A 14,581-nucleotide genomic window follows, 5' to 3' on the forward strand; every position below is an offset into this window, starting at 1 on the left:
TCCGCCCGTCTCGGCCTCCCAAAGTGCTGGGATTACAGGCTTGAGCCACCGCGCCCGGCCGATATTCAACTCTTTGATTAACAAACAAACAAAAAAACCAAATGCCTAAAATTGGGGAACTAAACCAGAGAATTATTTTAGATGCCTTTTTAAACCACAAACCAGGAAAAGTTCTGCTGCTAACCTTGAAGATAGGAAACAAACCACACAGTCTCAAGGAAATAACCATGCAACAGAAAACAAGCCTCAGTTTTCAGTAGTGGAATTACAATGGAATGCACTTCCTAAAATCCTCAACTGACAGTCCCGGAATATAAATTTTAATAAGTGCTATATCAATTCTGTGATAAATGTAACCCATGGCCCTTTAAAGGGAAAATCATGATTCTTTTGTAACTTGTGGTTCAATAAAATTGGGCCCCCCTTTCCTTTTCTGTCTAGAACTCGAGAAGTGCTTCTGCCGAAATTCAAGCTGGAGAAGAACTACAATCTAGTGGAGTCCCTGAAGTCGATGGGGATCACGACACTGTTTGACAAAAATGGCAACATGGCAGGCATCTCAGACCAAAGGATCGCCATCGACCTGGTAACCACTCCCTTGTCCAACCCTCTGCCCCGTCCCCAGGGTCTGCCTCAGCACAGTCCCACTTCCACTTGCCCTTCCTTCCCACTCCCCAATCTGATGTCCCAGCTTGGGGTGCTGAGTCTGCTCTTTGGCCTGGCTGGGGTACACAGAAGCCTAGCTTCGTGGAGCCAGCTGGAGAGCACGGCACCTGGCAGACACTTAGTGGGCAGGGAGGTCCCAAGAGCAGCCATGGGGTGAGCACCACTCCTGCTGACACCAGAGACAGGGAAGACATGTGTTCCAGTCTGGGAAATAGCTACCCCCTGCCGAATCATGAAAGAGCCATTAAACACCACACTACACACATACTTAAACCAATCAGGCACTCAGTCCAAACAGTGCAGCAGACCCAGTTCCCTGTCCCGGGGAAGTGCACAGCAGTGTGGGGAGCTGGAGCTGGGGTGGCTATCCTGCACCAGCCCCCACGACCCTCAGACCACAGGCACTGCCAAGAGGGAACATGACCCTAGAGTTACACCACCCGGCCTCTAAGTGCAATGGCTGCTCTTGACAGGTGGTGACAGATATTTTCAAGGGTGACTCTGACCAGCTGTGATTTCCACCTTACATGTTGTCTTTGGATCCTTTCCCTGAATGATATGAGATTGTGCTGGGCACTCTAGCCCTCTGTGTGCTGACCTCTAGAATCTGATAACTTTCCTTTCTAAACAGTTCAAGCACCAAGGCACGATCACAGTGAACGAGGAAGGCACCCAAGCCACCGCTGTGACCACGGTGGGGTTCATGCCGCTGTCCACCCAAGTCCGCTTCACTGTCGACCGCCCCTTTCTTTTCCTCATCTACGAGCACCGCACCAGCTGTCTGCTCTTCATGGGAAGAGTGGCCAATCCCAGCAGGTCCTAGAAGTGGAGGTCTGGGTGTCTGAAGTGTCTTGGGGACACCCTCATTTTGTTTCCATTCCAACAATGAGAACAGAGATGTTCTGGCATCACTTCCATAGTTCATGCTACCAATCTGAATTCGAGGCCCATATGAGAGGAGCTTAGAAACGACCAAGAAGAGAGGCTTATTGGAATCAATTCTGCACAACAGCCCATGCTATAAGCTCACAGAAGTCACTGTAACTGTGGTGTGTCTGCTGTTACCTAGAGGGTCTCACCTCTCCCCTTGAGCAAACCTGAGCAGTGCATCCTAAGCACCTCCTGCTCCAGTGACCCCGTCCTTGCACACCTGGCTGTGTCACTCAAGCCTTTCTCCAACAAGCCCCTCATCTGAACATGAAGCACAGAAATGAGTGGTGTGACTAATTCCTTACCTCTCCCAAGGAGGGTACACAACTAGTACCATTCTTGATGTCCAGGGAAGAAGCCACCTCAAGACATACGAGGGGTGCCCTGGGCTAATGTTAGGGCTTAATTTTCTCAAAGCCTGACCTTTCAAATCCATGCTGAATGCCATCAGTCCCTCCTGCTGTTGCCTCCCTGTGACCTGCAGGACAGTGTGTGCCATGTCTCCCATACTAGAGATAAATAAATGTAGCTACATTTATTGTGCATCTGTTACAATTCTCTATTTTTTGAAGCTCAAATATCAAAAGCCAAATCCAAATTCCTGGACAACCTCAGGAATGATAAAGGCTGACAAGAAGTCACTTGAGCACCACCATGTGCCACAGCAGGGCATGTTCTCAGGACAGGACAGGTGTGCGCCTGGTCCTGGGGAGGGCCTGCGCTCCCCAGAACTGCGGGGTGCTAAGTGGCACACAAGCCCCAGGGCTCCCACAGTCTCTGCCAGGCTGCTGCAGCTTTCGTCCCTCACACCTGGTCCTGCAGTGGGTCTGGTTTGACAGAACAGGTGTCACCTGAGGAATATGTTTCTGGATCCTTCAATCCCTGGGTAAGACAGGTGAAATCCACAGAGGCTGCTCAGGATGCAAGAGTGCCAGTGCTCTTTCAGTGAGGGGACGACTAACAGTCACAGGTGCTGCATGTGCAGGTGTCTAATGGTAACCCCCACAGCCTGGCAGACGAAGAAGACAAGGGTTGGAAGAGTTCTGAAACCTGTCCAAGATGCTAAAGTAGTGGGGCTGGGTTCAAGTGTAGGTTGGCTGGACTCCAGGGACCACACAAGGGACTCCTGTCACAGGCTTCTGATCCCATGAGACCAACACCAGTAAGAAGAGCCGCAAAAGGGAGTAGGGACGGAAGAAGAACATCATTGCCCTGTGTAGGCGTGCCTGTGGGTTATCTCGTAGAGTTTCCTTACCCTCAATCCCTAGGGGGCTGGCACTGTTACCCCTTCTTTTCACAGCAGAAGCAGCAATTTCAGCTCACAGAAGGGAAGGCATCTGCCTGAGGCCTGAATCCACACCCAGGCAGGGGGAGCCCTGCTTTCCCCTGCTCCCTTCCTGACTTCCCACACCAGGCTCTGCCTCCTTACTCTGCTGAGAGCTGACAGTGCAGGGGCTAGGTGAATTGCCCCAGGCCATCCTCTCGGTCTCCTGGTGAGCCCTGATGCTGCGGATGGCCCACTCCTTCAATTCATTCTCCAATCTGCTTCACCACTCTTCTTTTCTGGTGCTTGTCCTATATTTCTCATCTTGCTGCAGCTTCCTTTTGGCTCCTCTCATTTCTAAGAGTAATGATCTCAAAAAATCCTTTTAGTCCTTTGCCATGTCCGTCCCATACCCAGAAAGGCAGTGGTCACTTCTGCTCACCCAGCACCATCTCTGCTCCAGCCGGTGTGGAGTCCTCCACACTCTTGAGCATCCAGAAGACCCCGTCTCAATGTCTTTTGTTCATGTACACCCACTCAGAATCTCTCAGATCCCCTCTTACAGAAACTAGCCCATCTGTTACTCAAAGCAGGAGAGTATTCATTCAGAGCATAGGCTCTGAGCCAGGCTGCCTGGTTGGAATCCTGACTCTGATGTCTAGCAGCTATGAAACTCTAGTAGCAGGTTCTGTGCCTCAGTATCCTCATCTGTAAAATGGGGAGACCAGCAGCACTTACCTTGAGGGATTGCTGTGAGGATTAATCAAATTAATGTCTGGAAAGCATTTATTTATTTATTTATTTATTTTTTGAGACAGAGTCTCGCTCTGTTGCCCAGGCTGGAGTGCAATGGCACAATCCTGGCTCACTGCAACCTTCGCCTCCTGGGTTCAAGCAATTCTCCTGCCTGAGCCTCCTGAGTAGCTGGGACTACAGGGATGCGCCACCACGCCTGGCTAATTTTTATATTTTTAGCAGAGACGGGGTTTCACCATATTGGACAGGCTGGTCTCGAACTCCTGACCTCAGGTGATCTGCCCACCTCGGCCTCCCAAAGTGTTGGGATTACAGGTGTGAGCCACCATGCCTGGCCTGGAAAGCATTTAGATCACTGTTCGGTGTTTAGCAAGAACTAGGAAAGGGTGTAACGTTACTCTCAATCTAAGAGAGTATGTAAGCCAGCCCTTCCTAACTGGGGAGCCTTGGGTAGATTGCGTCCATTTAACTTCCTGAAGTTACGTGTAAAATCTTGAGAATAATACAGATTTCCACGGACAGAGAGTGCACAGTTTTCAAAAAGGTTCTCTGTGACCTAAAACATGTTAATCCACACACACACCTGGTTTTGCAGGCACTGAGAAAATAAGTAACCCTTCCAAGGCCACAAAAATGACCAGTGACACAAGTAAACTTGCTCTCAGCGAAATACATGAATGTTTTTCCAGAAGGAGGTGCATCTTATTAAATCACTATTATATGACTGTGGAACAACTAGGTCTCTAAGCATTAGATACCATTCAAAACGTTTAACAAGCTAAATAACAACTGAAGTAATTTAATCAATGACATCTCTGAAGAAATATTATTCACAAAGTTGCAATACAAAGATCACCAAACCTAGCCAGGAAGGTGCCTCAGAGATTGTACAACACAGCTTCCAAGCAACTCCCTCAAAGTCACTGAGAACAGCTGCATTAGGGCCAAAACCCAGGCTTCCTGCCCCAAATCCACTGGTACTTCCATTCAACAGAGTAATTTGAGACACTGTGCCATCAAAGGTCCAAAATAGAGTATATCTTTCTTTTAAAAAGTAAAATAAGTAGGCCAGGCATGGTGGCTCACATCTGTAATCCCAGCACTTTGGGAGGCTGAGGCGGGTAGATCATTGGAAACCAGGAGTTTGAGACCAGCCTGGTGAACACGGCAAAAAACCGATTTCTACTAAAAATACAAAAACTAGCCGTGCATGGTGGTGCACACCTGTAATTCCAGCTGCTTGGAAGGCTGAGGCAGGATAATCGCTTGAACTCAGGAGATGGAGACTGCAGTGAGCCAAGATCGCGCCACTGCACTCCAGCCTGGGTGACAGAGTGAGACACTGCCTCACAAAACACAAACAAACAAAAAACAAAAACACACAAACAACAACAACAACAAACCACCTCCGGAAATTAGTTTATTCCAGAAGGTTCAAGGGGTAACCATAAAGTAAATGCAAGAACCCATGATCTCTGTGCTCTTTGTTGAGCAATAAAATCAAATATTTGTTTCCTCCTCCATAATATAACCATTAACTTTCACTAAAAATACACTTATTCTACTCATGTAAAAGGTCACATCAGGGGAGTATTTAAGTGAGCATGTGCTAAGCTACCACAGGTAACAGTTCTGCCTGTACCACCCACCCCAGCAGCCTGGAGAGGCACAGGCTTACACACAGTCTCACATGCAGGACTAAGAGTCCAACTTGGAACCCTGTGACCCTCAAATTTGTGTAATTTCAACCAACCTCACTACTCACTGCTTCCCTAAAGTGCAAAGTGCCTGACAGATTTCCACTATGCATATATTAAGCTCTAAATGACAACTGCTCAACATATTTGAAAGCTCACAAGAATACAGGTCATCAAACTCTGAAGGTCAAAGATCCTGGAACTCACTGATTTTAGTGCTGCCCCAAGCATCCTCCCAGTCTGCCTAAAACTTGCTCTCCTGCAGAGCCTGCTGCCAAAGAGTGCCTTGGGCTTCATGCCCCTTACTTTTCCTTCCAGGTCAGACAAAAGGCCCACATACAACAGCACTTTAAACACACAAGCATACACTAGTCAACATTAACTATACAGTGGGAAAATTTCTGTTTTGAAAAATCAACCAACGGGGCCAGGCATGGTGGTTCACACCTGTAATCCCAGCACTATGGGAGACTGAAGTGGGCAGATCATTTGAGCTCAGAAGTTGGAGACCAGCCTGGGTGACATGGAAAACCCCATCTCTACAAAAAAATAGAAAAAGTAGCTGAGAATGGTGATGTGCACCCGTAGTCCCAGCTACTTGGAAGGCTGAGGTGGGAAGATTGCTTGAGCTGCAGAGGTCCAGGCTGCAGTGAGCTGATATTGTACCACTGCACTCCGATCTAGATGCCAGAGTGAGACCCTGTCTCAAAAAAAAAAAAAAAAAAAAAAAATCAACCAATGGGGGCGTCCACGAAAAATACCATGGCAGGCTGGGCGCGGCAGCTCACACCTGTAATCCCAGTACTTTGGGAGGCCAAGGTGGGTGGATCACTTGAGGCCAGGAGTTCAAGACCAGCCTGGCCAACACGGTGAAACCCTGTCTCTACTAAAAATACAAAAATTAGCCATGTGTGGTGGGGCGTGCCTGTAGTCCCAGCTACTTGGGAGACTAAGGCATGACAATTGCTTGAACCCGGGAGGTGGAGATTGCAGTTAGCCGTGGTCGCACCACTGCATTCCAGCCTGGGTGACAGAGTGAGAATCTGTCTCAAAAATAAAAAATACAATACAATATAATAAAAAATAAAAACAAATAAATAGCATGCGACATGTAACATTTTACTACTAAAGATAAATAATGGCAGACCAGTCAGTTACTATTTTTCATCTACCTCGGCCAGCTAAAACTGGACACCTAGAAGTCCCCAGGCTGGGAATAATGATGAACACTCAGATGGTGTGAGCAGAACCACTTCACTGAGACCAGGAGAAGTGCCTCTCTGTGCCTGCAATGCCACCTGTCTGCCTGACCTCCACGTCCCTAGGCTGCCCTAGCAGTTCTGCCACTAGGCCCAACCCTCTGGTGTACAAGTTGAAGGGGACACATGTAAGTGCTCAAGACTTGAACTACTAGGGGGTGAGGAGGGGGGAAGGCACTGTAAGGCAGACACAAGGGATGTCCTAGAAGGTTGATTAAATGGAAGGGAGAGAATATGGAATGAAAATAAATACTAGAACATAGGTGTTGGGCTTAGGACTTGCAGCTAGGAATGACGAAGAAAGGGAAAAACAACTTCTACAAGTCATCTGGGAAGAAGCAGACCCAGGCTGGGACAGGACAGGGTGGAAACAGGCTCTCCAACATGATGGTGCCACACAGGAGGCAGGGACTGTGCCCGCCATGCCAACAACGTCCCTTGAAGGAGACTGGGGCCACAGCTCCGAGGCCTGAGCACCAACAAGAGGCTTCCAGGCCTGCACTTGCAGGAAGGATCTAAGGAAGGCATGGAAGCAGGGAGCTGGCCCACCATCAGTCACGAGGGCATGAGACACAGGATGAAAGTGGAGTCAGATTTAGGACCTAGGAGCCACACAGTAGGAAACCAAAGCAAGTGCCCTTGTCAATTGGTTGAGGGGGTTCGGGCAGGGCATGGAGAAAGGGAGTGAAGAGTGTGTCACGGTGGACACACCTACAGGGCTGTCATGGAAGAGCTGGTGATGGCTGAAGCAGTCACATCTAGAGGCACAGGGGCCTCAACACTGCACCTTTCTAAGGAATTTATTGTGTGTCACCAGGCAAGATTCAAAGCATGAACACAGTATCTGCAGTTTCATCATTCAATTAATGAATACTCACCACAGCTATCACAGGAATGAGTACTCCCAAGTTCCCTGCGCTGCTAGAAGCCTAGAAAAGAACAGAATTTTTGTCATTAAAGAGTATGTGTTTCTTTTATTTAAAAAAAAACACACACACACACAAGATACAACATAGTGTTATGTAAACCTGGAATGTCTTAATCTAAGAGAAATGATGAGAGGTATGCAGAGAGAGGCATAGAGATGCTCATCCAGCATAATTTTAACAGCAAAAAATGAAAACAAACGTGAAAAATAAACCATGGTTACATAAATGATTACATAAATCATGGCATTTCTGTATAATTAGATATGACACAGCTATTTAAAATACAACTTTCTGAAAAGCATTTAGTCACCATGGAAAGAGCCCATAGCACATGCCAAATGAAAAAAAAATCAAGATTTAAAACTATGCTATGATTCAATCCCAATTATGTAATAAACACATACGCATAAAAAAGCTAGGAAGAAATCTGTCAAAGTGTTAGTAATGATTATGGCATCTGAGTCAAGGAATAAGTGCTTTTTACTTTACTATTTATAGTCTTCTGTATCTTTTCTAAAATAAACATACATTCTTTCCAAGTTAGGGAAATTTGGGGGGTTACTTAATAAAAGATAAGACTCCCTGGCTAGACACACAAATGTAGCTAATCTTCAGTATACAGTGATTAGTAAAAATTCTATAAGCACTGGCCTAAGCCGACTTGATTTATGCTCTTAATCTATAATCACGACAGCAGCTGAAGACCCTGAGCATCCACCGCAGCCAGGCACGTGCTGAGTGCTTCACATGCACTAACTTTTGGGGAGATTCATGGGAGGTCTCAGTAGCTTGCCAAGGCCACACAGCACTTCAGTGGTGGGGACAGAATGCCAAGCTGTAAATATACACACCTACTATGTACCCACAAAAATTTTTTTGAAAATTTACAAAGAATGCCAAGCTGGTTTCCCTGGGCTGGGGGCCACAAGGGTGGCCTTGCCTGGTCCCCTCTGGGAAACTGATAGCCTAAGGGCTGCGTGATGATGGAGAACAACCCACAGATCTTAGTTTAATTTATAATTACAGCTCTTTGTCCTCCACAAGGTGAGGCACTGAGGTCCAATTTCCAGGGGAGAGCAGGCTCCTAAAACACCCCTCAGACAGGTTACAGCCTCTGCTTTCTCAGGTGCGCAGCACCACCTTGTATCATCAGCACCCTCCTCTTATCCTGATGCCTAAGGTCCCGCTAGACATGCAGGACACGCTTCTCTCCTGTGCACTGAGGTGGTCCGAGCTGTGTACCCTGCTGGGAGACTTGGGAAGTTATTCAGCCACATCACTGTCGGAGGGCCTGGCATAGCAAGGCCGAATTAGGGACAAGAGTCTTAGGATCTCTGCTTGCACCAGCCACTCCCTCTTGGCTGAGACTTTCACAGGGGGACTCCTCCATGCAACTGTCATCTCAGATGTCACTCTTCAGAGAGGCCTTCTCAACCAGCCCAATCTAAAGTGCCCCTCACTACACTGCCCTGTTTCACTCTCCCACTAAGCCCCACAGGCAGAGAGGACCCTGTCTGTCTCGTTCACTTCTGTAACACCCTCATCTAAAGCAAGGGTTGGTAAACTATGGCTCATGGACCAAATCCAACCCAACGCCTGTTCCTGCAAATACAATTTTATAGGAGCACAGTCACACCTGTTCATTCACAAACAGGTGACTATAGAATAGTTGAGTTGAGCAATTACAGAAGAGGCTGTATGGCCTGCAAAGTGTAAAATATTTATACTCTGGCCCTTTATAGAAAAAGTGGGCTGACCCCTGACCTAGGACAATAGCTGGCACAGAGTAGGTAAACAATAGCTGTCTGGGGGAAGGGGAGGGAAGGGAGAGGAAATGACAAAACAGGGTGGAAGCAGAGATACGGTTGTGGGATATAATAGGGTTTTTCTTTAAATAATCTGATCAATCTTTTATTTTTTAATTTATAGTACCCCACACTTTTCTTCTTTTCTTTTGCCTTTATTAAATGCCTAAACACGCCTCAGTACCAAGCGTTATCAATACCAACTCACATTCCTTTCCTTATAAAAAAAAAAACAAAAACGCTTTCTAGCTCATTACAAACACCCTCTTCCCTTTTCTCTCCACTTTCTTTTACATACCCACCCTATTTAAGAAAACCAAATGTTTAGCCAACCAAAATTAGTTTAAACTATACGACCCAACCCCAGCCAATAAAAAAATAAAAAAACAAAACTTGCGTCAAAATAAAATTCTCATGCTCTTTATTCAAATATACTCTCCTAACAACTAGCCAAAAGACACCCTCTACACAAAATAACACTGCTTTACTAAACATCTTTTGTTCAAATATTCAATTTCCTCAACATTTTAAGCATTATTCCTAATGCCCATGTGACATGCTACTGGGGAGTTATGGAAGAAGAGGCCTCACCTGCCTCGGCCCCACCATAAATGTATTTGGGCATTCAAGACAGGACATTTGTTTGTCTCAGTGGACCTGTCTTCCTTGGGTGGCCTGAGATTAGGTGAACTCTGGCCCTTCTCATGTTGCCGCTGTGTTCTGATGATGGGCCCTTAAAGTCTTCCTAGGCCCAGCTACCACCCCGGGCTTCATGAAGAAGGCAAGGAGAGAGAGAGGGGCCCATGGGGAGCTGAGGCTAGACTGTTGTCATGTCACCACCCCGGGATGGGGAAGGCAGCTACCATGAGCTGGATACAACTCAGTGAGAAAGCTGCCCTCCCCCTGATCCCTGCCAGCATCCTTGAGAAAGAACCCCACCCCTTCTTACTTGCATTCTACCAGGCACATTTAAATCACTCAACAAAGAAAGTGCCATATTCCAACCAAGATGGTGCCTGGAGACTAAGCCTTGGCTAGCAGGGATGGGACACTGATGGGGAAGGCACAGCCATCCTCCTTCCTACCTTCAGGGCAGGGCCCTTCTCGCTTGCCCTCTCGCTGGCTCGCTTCCCTTCTAGCCCCAGCTGCACAAACAACTCCAGCAGGTTCATAAGCAGCTCATCCACCAGGTGCTCGTCTTGGATGTTGGCCGCGATGTTGGCCAGGGCATTAATCACTGCCAGGGAGCAATGCCTGAAGAAGGAGTAAAATAACAGCCACTGTCAGGCCCTCAACCATCCCCAAGGGACGGCACTGCAGGGGTGAGGTGAGCTGAGCGGGCCAGACCCAGCCTGCCTTACCACACTCCTCCCAGTGTCTATAAACCAAAGGAATCTCAAGTGGAGAAGAACACGTCATCTTTGTGAAAAACAGACCATAAAAGAAACTCAACTGCTGCAGAAATGACTGTAACCCTTTCTCCTGAGATGTAGTAAGGACCTCCAGGAGACTAAGTTCCAGGCATCTGCAACATTGGGGACCTGTGAGGGTCTCAGGACACTTCCCTCAGGGCTGAAAACGAAAGGGTCCATGCCCAGGCATTCCAGGTTGGATCCTGCTTTCCCCCTACAAATCACCAAGACCCTTAATGCATCATTTACCACCCACAGAACTTTCACTTCATGACCAGCTTCTCCCTAACGCTGCCTCCACCTTGGAGCTATGTCAGCATTTTTTCACATCGAATGCTCAGGAAGTGTTCCAGGGTCCTGCCTCAGGATCCTGGCTGGCCCCATGTAAACGCTGGATGTGAAGCTGACATTGCCCCTTTGGCCAAAAACCTGAACCATCGAAGCCAACCAGGCTTCTGTGGCCCTGGAGACTGCCAGACTGTCATGTCCAAGCGTCACGACCCTGGGTAAGTCTCTTAAGTCTTTGAGCCTCAATTTCTTCCTAAGTAAAACAAGGATAATAATTCCTCTTCGTAGGATCATGGGAAGAGTGAAACACCATGTGAAGCACTGAGCATGTCGTCTGCCCCACTAAGAAATCCCAGAGCAACAGCAGCCACAGCAAAAGGCACTGTAGTTAGGTAATACCTGGTAGGTCAAGGGCAAACAAAGGGCAGTAAATGCTTCTGCTGGTGAGGAAGAGGACAAATCATTTTTGGTGGCAATATGAGAAAAGGCTTTATGGAAGGAGAGGCAAGCCAAGCCAGAACTGAAGAAATGGAAAGATGAAGACTGGCAGGTGCTACTGACTCACGGTAAGGCGTGGCAGAACACCTAGGAGGCGTGGGAGCAAAGGCAACTGGGGAGGCAGCTGGGGAGGCCCCTGGAGAAAGGGCCCAGCACTCACACAGGCACAAGGAAGCAACGTGTTAGCCTGAGTGCAGGTTCCACGGCAGAGAATGGGACAGAGGAAGAAGGAAAGGAGAGCCTGACCCCGTCCCCAATCCAGTCTTCAGGCTGTTCTAGCAGCCTGGGCTCATGACGGTGGCAGTAAGAAGGCAATGAAGTAGTATCGATGTGAGAGACAGCTCTATTGATTGAGAACTTTAATGTATGCAGTCTCATTCCCAACTGCAGGCAGGTTCTCATTTGGCAGATGAGGAAACTGAGGCACAGAGAGGTTCAGCATTTTCTGAAGTCATGTAGCCACATGGCATGGCTCCACAGCTGCACTCCCACCCATTAAACTGACGTGGAGAGAACCTCAGAGGGAGGCCTGGACTTCACAGTCAGAAGGGAGGAGCCTGGAGGTCAAGAAAAATAATGCCTGCAAAAGGGCTCTCTTCTTCCCTCCCCAGCATCCTGTCCTCATCTGACTTCACCTCTCCCCTTCTCTCTCTTCCAAACATGGATGAACATGTCCCTGTCCTTAAGGCATTCCTAGAGGAAGGTAAGGAATAGCCAAGAAGCATCTCTCAGTCTGTCAGGGAAAACTGATCAGACTTTATACAAGTATCAAATGTTCAAAGACATTTAACACTTACTTCCTTGGACCCAAAATCTTACTTCTCTGAATCTAACCCACAGAAAGCATCAAAGATGCTCAGAGATATGTAGCTGTTAGGCTGTCAATGCTGCATTTATTAGTGGGAAAACTGGAAGACAACCTAACATCCAAACTAGAGACTGGCTGGTTACATTTCGGTTCTGCTACAGGATGGGACGCTCCGCAACCTCTAAAGGCAACCTGTGCAGGATCATTCATGGTGTGGCTGATGTGCTGCCCCATAAAAAAGCAGGTTAGCTGCATGTGCAGCATGGGCCCGATCAGGAGAGGCAGGAGCTGAGATCTCGTGCACTGAGATGCTCGATGGTCACCTCTGCGGGGGGGCACATTGGGTTTTCATTTCCCCCCTTATGTGTGCATTGATCTGTAGCATATAGTGTTCTTGTAAGAAGAGTTTATTTAAGAGACAAATTCACAAACCTCACATTTTCAAAGTTAAATACTGTCATGATAAAAAAGTGACAATGAAGTCCAGTTACCTGTAGCCGTGGTCCTTGTAATCTTTGGTGGCTGAGTATACAACGGAGCTGGCCTTCACACTGATCTGCTGGAAGAGGTTCCACACTTCCTGATAGATGTATTGCTGGGAGAGAGCGAGGGGCACTGTCACCATGCAGGATGCCCTCATGAGGCCCCTCCTGTCATCACCCAGAGAGAAAGCTCTGGAATCATGGGGCACAACAGCCCAAAGATCATCCATTTCTAAAGCTTTAATCAAACCTCAAATTAAAAGCTAAAAGGAACTTGGCTTAGATTCAAATATTCTGTTATAATACACTGACAAGAAATTAAACCTCTTTTTCCATAGCACTCATGGCACTTTATACTATTCTTACTACTCAGTGTTAAAACAGTTGTCAGCATTTAGCTCATCTGCAAGGTATATTTAATCTGTATTTGTACATCCCTTACAGTCAAGAGTTCAATGTAGCTTGTAATGTAACAGGGTTAGTGGTGTCCCGACTCTGGCCTCCCTTACATTTCCGGTGATAACCAGGCAGCCCAGCTGGTCAATAATCAGCACATCAAGAGGGGAGGGTGGTTGGCAGAATTTCTGCTGCAGGATCTGCAGAATGGGCTCCATGACCTTCGGGGTGTCCCTCAAGGCCACTGCGATGTGTCCCAGGGCTCGGATTGTGTGGTCGGGAATCAAGTGAGCATCCCTACAGAAGGAAGAAGAAGTGCCCTAGCAACAGTCCTCCAGCATGCAGTAGTGAAACAGTACCCAGAGACTACGATCTAGACCTTAATTTCCTAACAATCTTGATGAAGTGTTCATCTGAAACTGACAGTCCAGGATTTTAACCACCAGCAGAAAGGCAAGCCCCAGGTACTAGGCTGGATGACCAAGATCTTTCTCGACTTCCACACAGTGGTCCAGGAAGTACGTTCCAAGGTGGACTTCACCTTAAATCTTGTGACAACCCTGATGCGTGCCTATGCTCTGAGGCAAGGAGATAAGGACAGACGCATCCATACGCACAATGCCAGGTGCCCCACACAAGCCTGCTGAGAACAATGGGTTGTCTCTGAGAGACAGGAATGGGGGCGTACTTGTCGCTCTCCTGAGAGATGTAGAGCCGGTTGGACAGGCTGGCCAAGAATGCCTCCACGATCACTGGGTCCACCGTCAATCCAGCCTTCAGGCACCTGAGCAGCAAGAAAACTCATGTGGCATTGAGGCATCAAAACAAGATAGGTTTTTTGTTTTTTAATTTTTCCTTTCTTAGGCCTACAAAGTTTAAAGAACTGCTCAAATTTTCTTCCCCCAAAATTGGAGGTCATAACACAGAATGAATTCAAAGAATTACTCCAGATTTTGCCCACTTGATAAATATCTCAGTCAGAAACAATAATTTCATTATTTTGCCCAGAACAGTTTCCTTTGGAACATCATGCTCACCCTAATTCCAATTTCAATCCCCTGTACTGTTCCTTAAGGTCACAGAGACTGATTGAAAAGACAAATGGGGCCGGGCGCGGTGGCTCAAGCCTGTAATCCCAGCACTTTGGGAGGCCGAGACGGGCGGATCATGAGGTCAGGAGATCGAGACCATCCTGGCTAATACGGTGAAACCCCGTCTCTACTAAAACTACAAAAAACTAGCCGGGCGACGAGGCGGGCGCTTGTAGTCCCAGCTACTCGGGAGGCTGAGACAGGAGAATGGCGTGAACCCGGGAGGCGGAGCTTGCAGTGAGCTGAGAGCCGGCCACTGCACTCCAGCCTGGGCGGCAGAGCAAGACTCCGTCTCAAAAA

General features: G+C 47.6%; 2 protein-coding genes across 4 annotated transcripts in view; one reads left to right on the plus strand and one right to left on the minus strand.

The window, feature by feature from the left end:
• The window catches only part of SERPIND1 (serpin family D member 1), a 17,171-nt gene extending 15,032 nt beyond the window's left edge, over nucleotides 1-2,139 (plus strand). Inside the window, exons 4-5 of one of the 2 annotated variants that reach the window (XM_017882574.1) lie at nucleotides 442-586; nucleotides 1,298-2,139. In XM_017882574.1, coding sequence (XP_017738063.1) covers nucleotides 442-586; nucleotides 1,298-1,489 — 337 coding nt within the window. In that variant the 3' untranslated portion in view covers nucleotides 1,490-2,139. The remainder of the gene's footprint in view (nucleotides 1-441; nucleotides 587-1,297) is intronic. The other variant, XM_017882575.1, reaches the window with a different exon arrangement.
• The window catches only part of PI4KA (phosphatidylinositol 4-kinase alpha), a 158,908-nt gene that overhangs the window by 85,220 nt on the left and 59,107 nt on the right, over nucleotides 1-14,581 (minus strand). For both annotated transcript variants that reach the window (XM_017882573.1, XM_017882572.1), the window contains 5 exons: nucleotides 13,879-13,974; nucleotides 13,304-13,487; nucleotides 12,804-12,907; nucleotides 10,392-10,560; nucleotides 7,451-7,501 (listed from right to left, as the gene is read on the minus strand). In XM_017882573.1, the coding sequence (XP_017738062.1) occupies nucleotides 7,451-7,501; nucleotides 10,392-10,560; nucleotides 12,804-12,907; nucleotides 13,304-13,487; nucleotides 13,879-13,974 (604 nt within the window). The remainder of the gene's footprint in view (nucleotides 1-7,450; nucleotides 7,502-10,391; nucleotides 10,561-12,803; nucleotides 12,908-13,303; nucleotides 13,488-13,878; nucleotides 13,975-14,581) is intronic.

This window comes from Rhinopithecus bieti, unplaced genomic scaffold (assembly GCF_001698545.2).
Source record: "Rhinopithecus bieti isolate Rb0 unplaced genomic scaffold, ASM169854v2 scaffold_13317, whole genome shotgun sequence".
Lineage (NCBI taxonomy): Eukaryota > Metazoa > Chordata > Mammalia > Primates > Cercopithecidae > Rhinopithecus > Rhinopithecus bieti.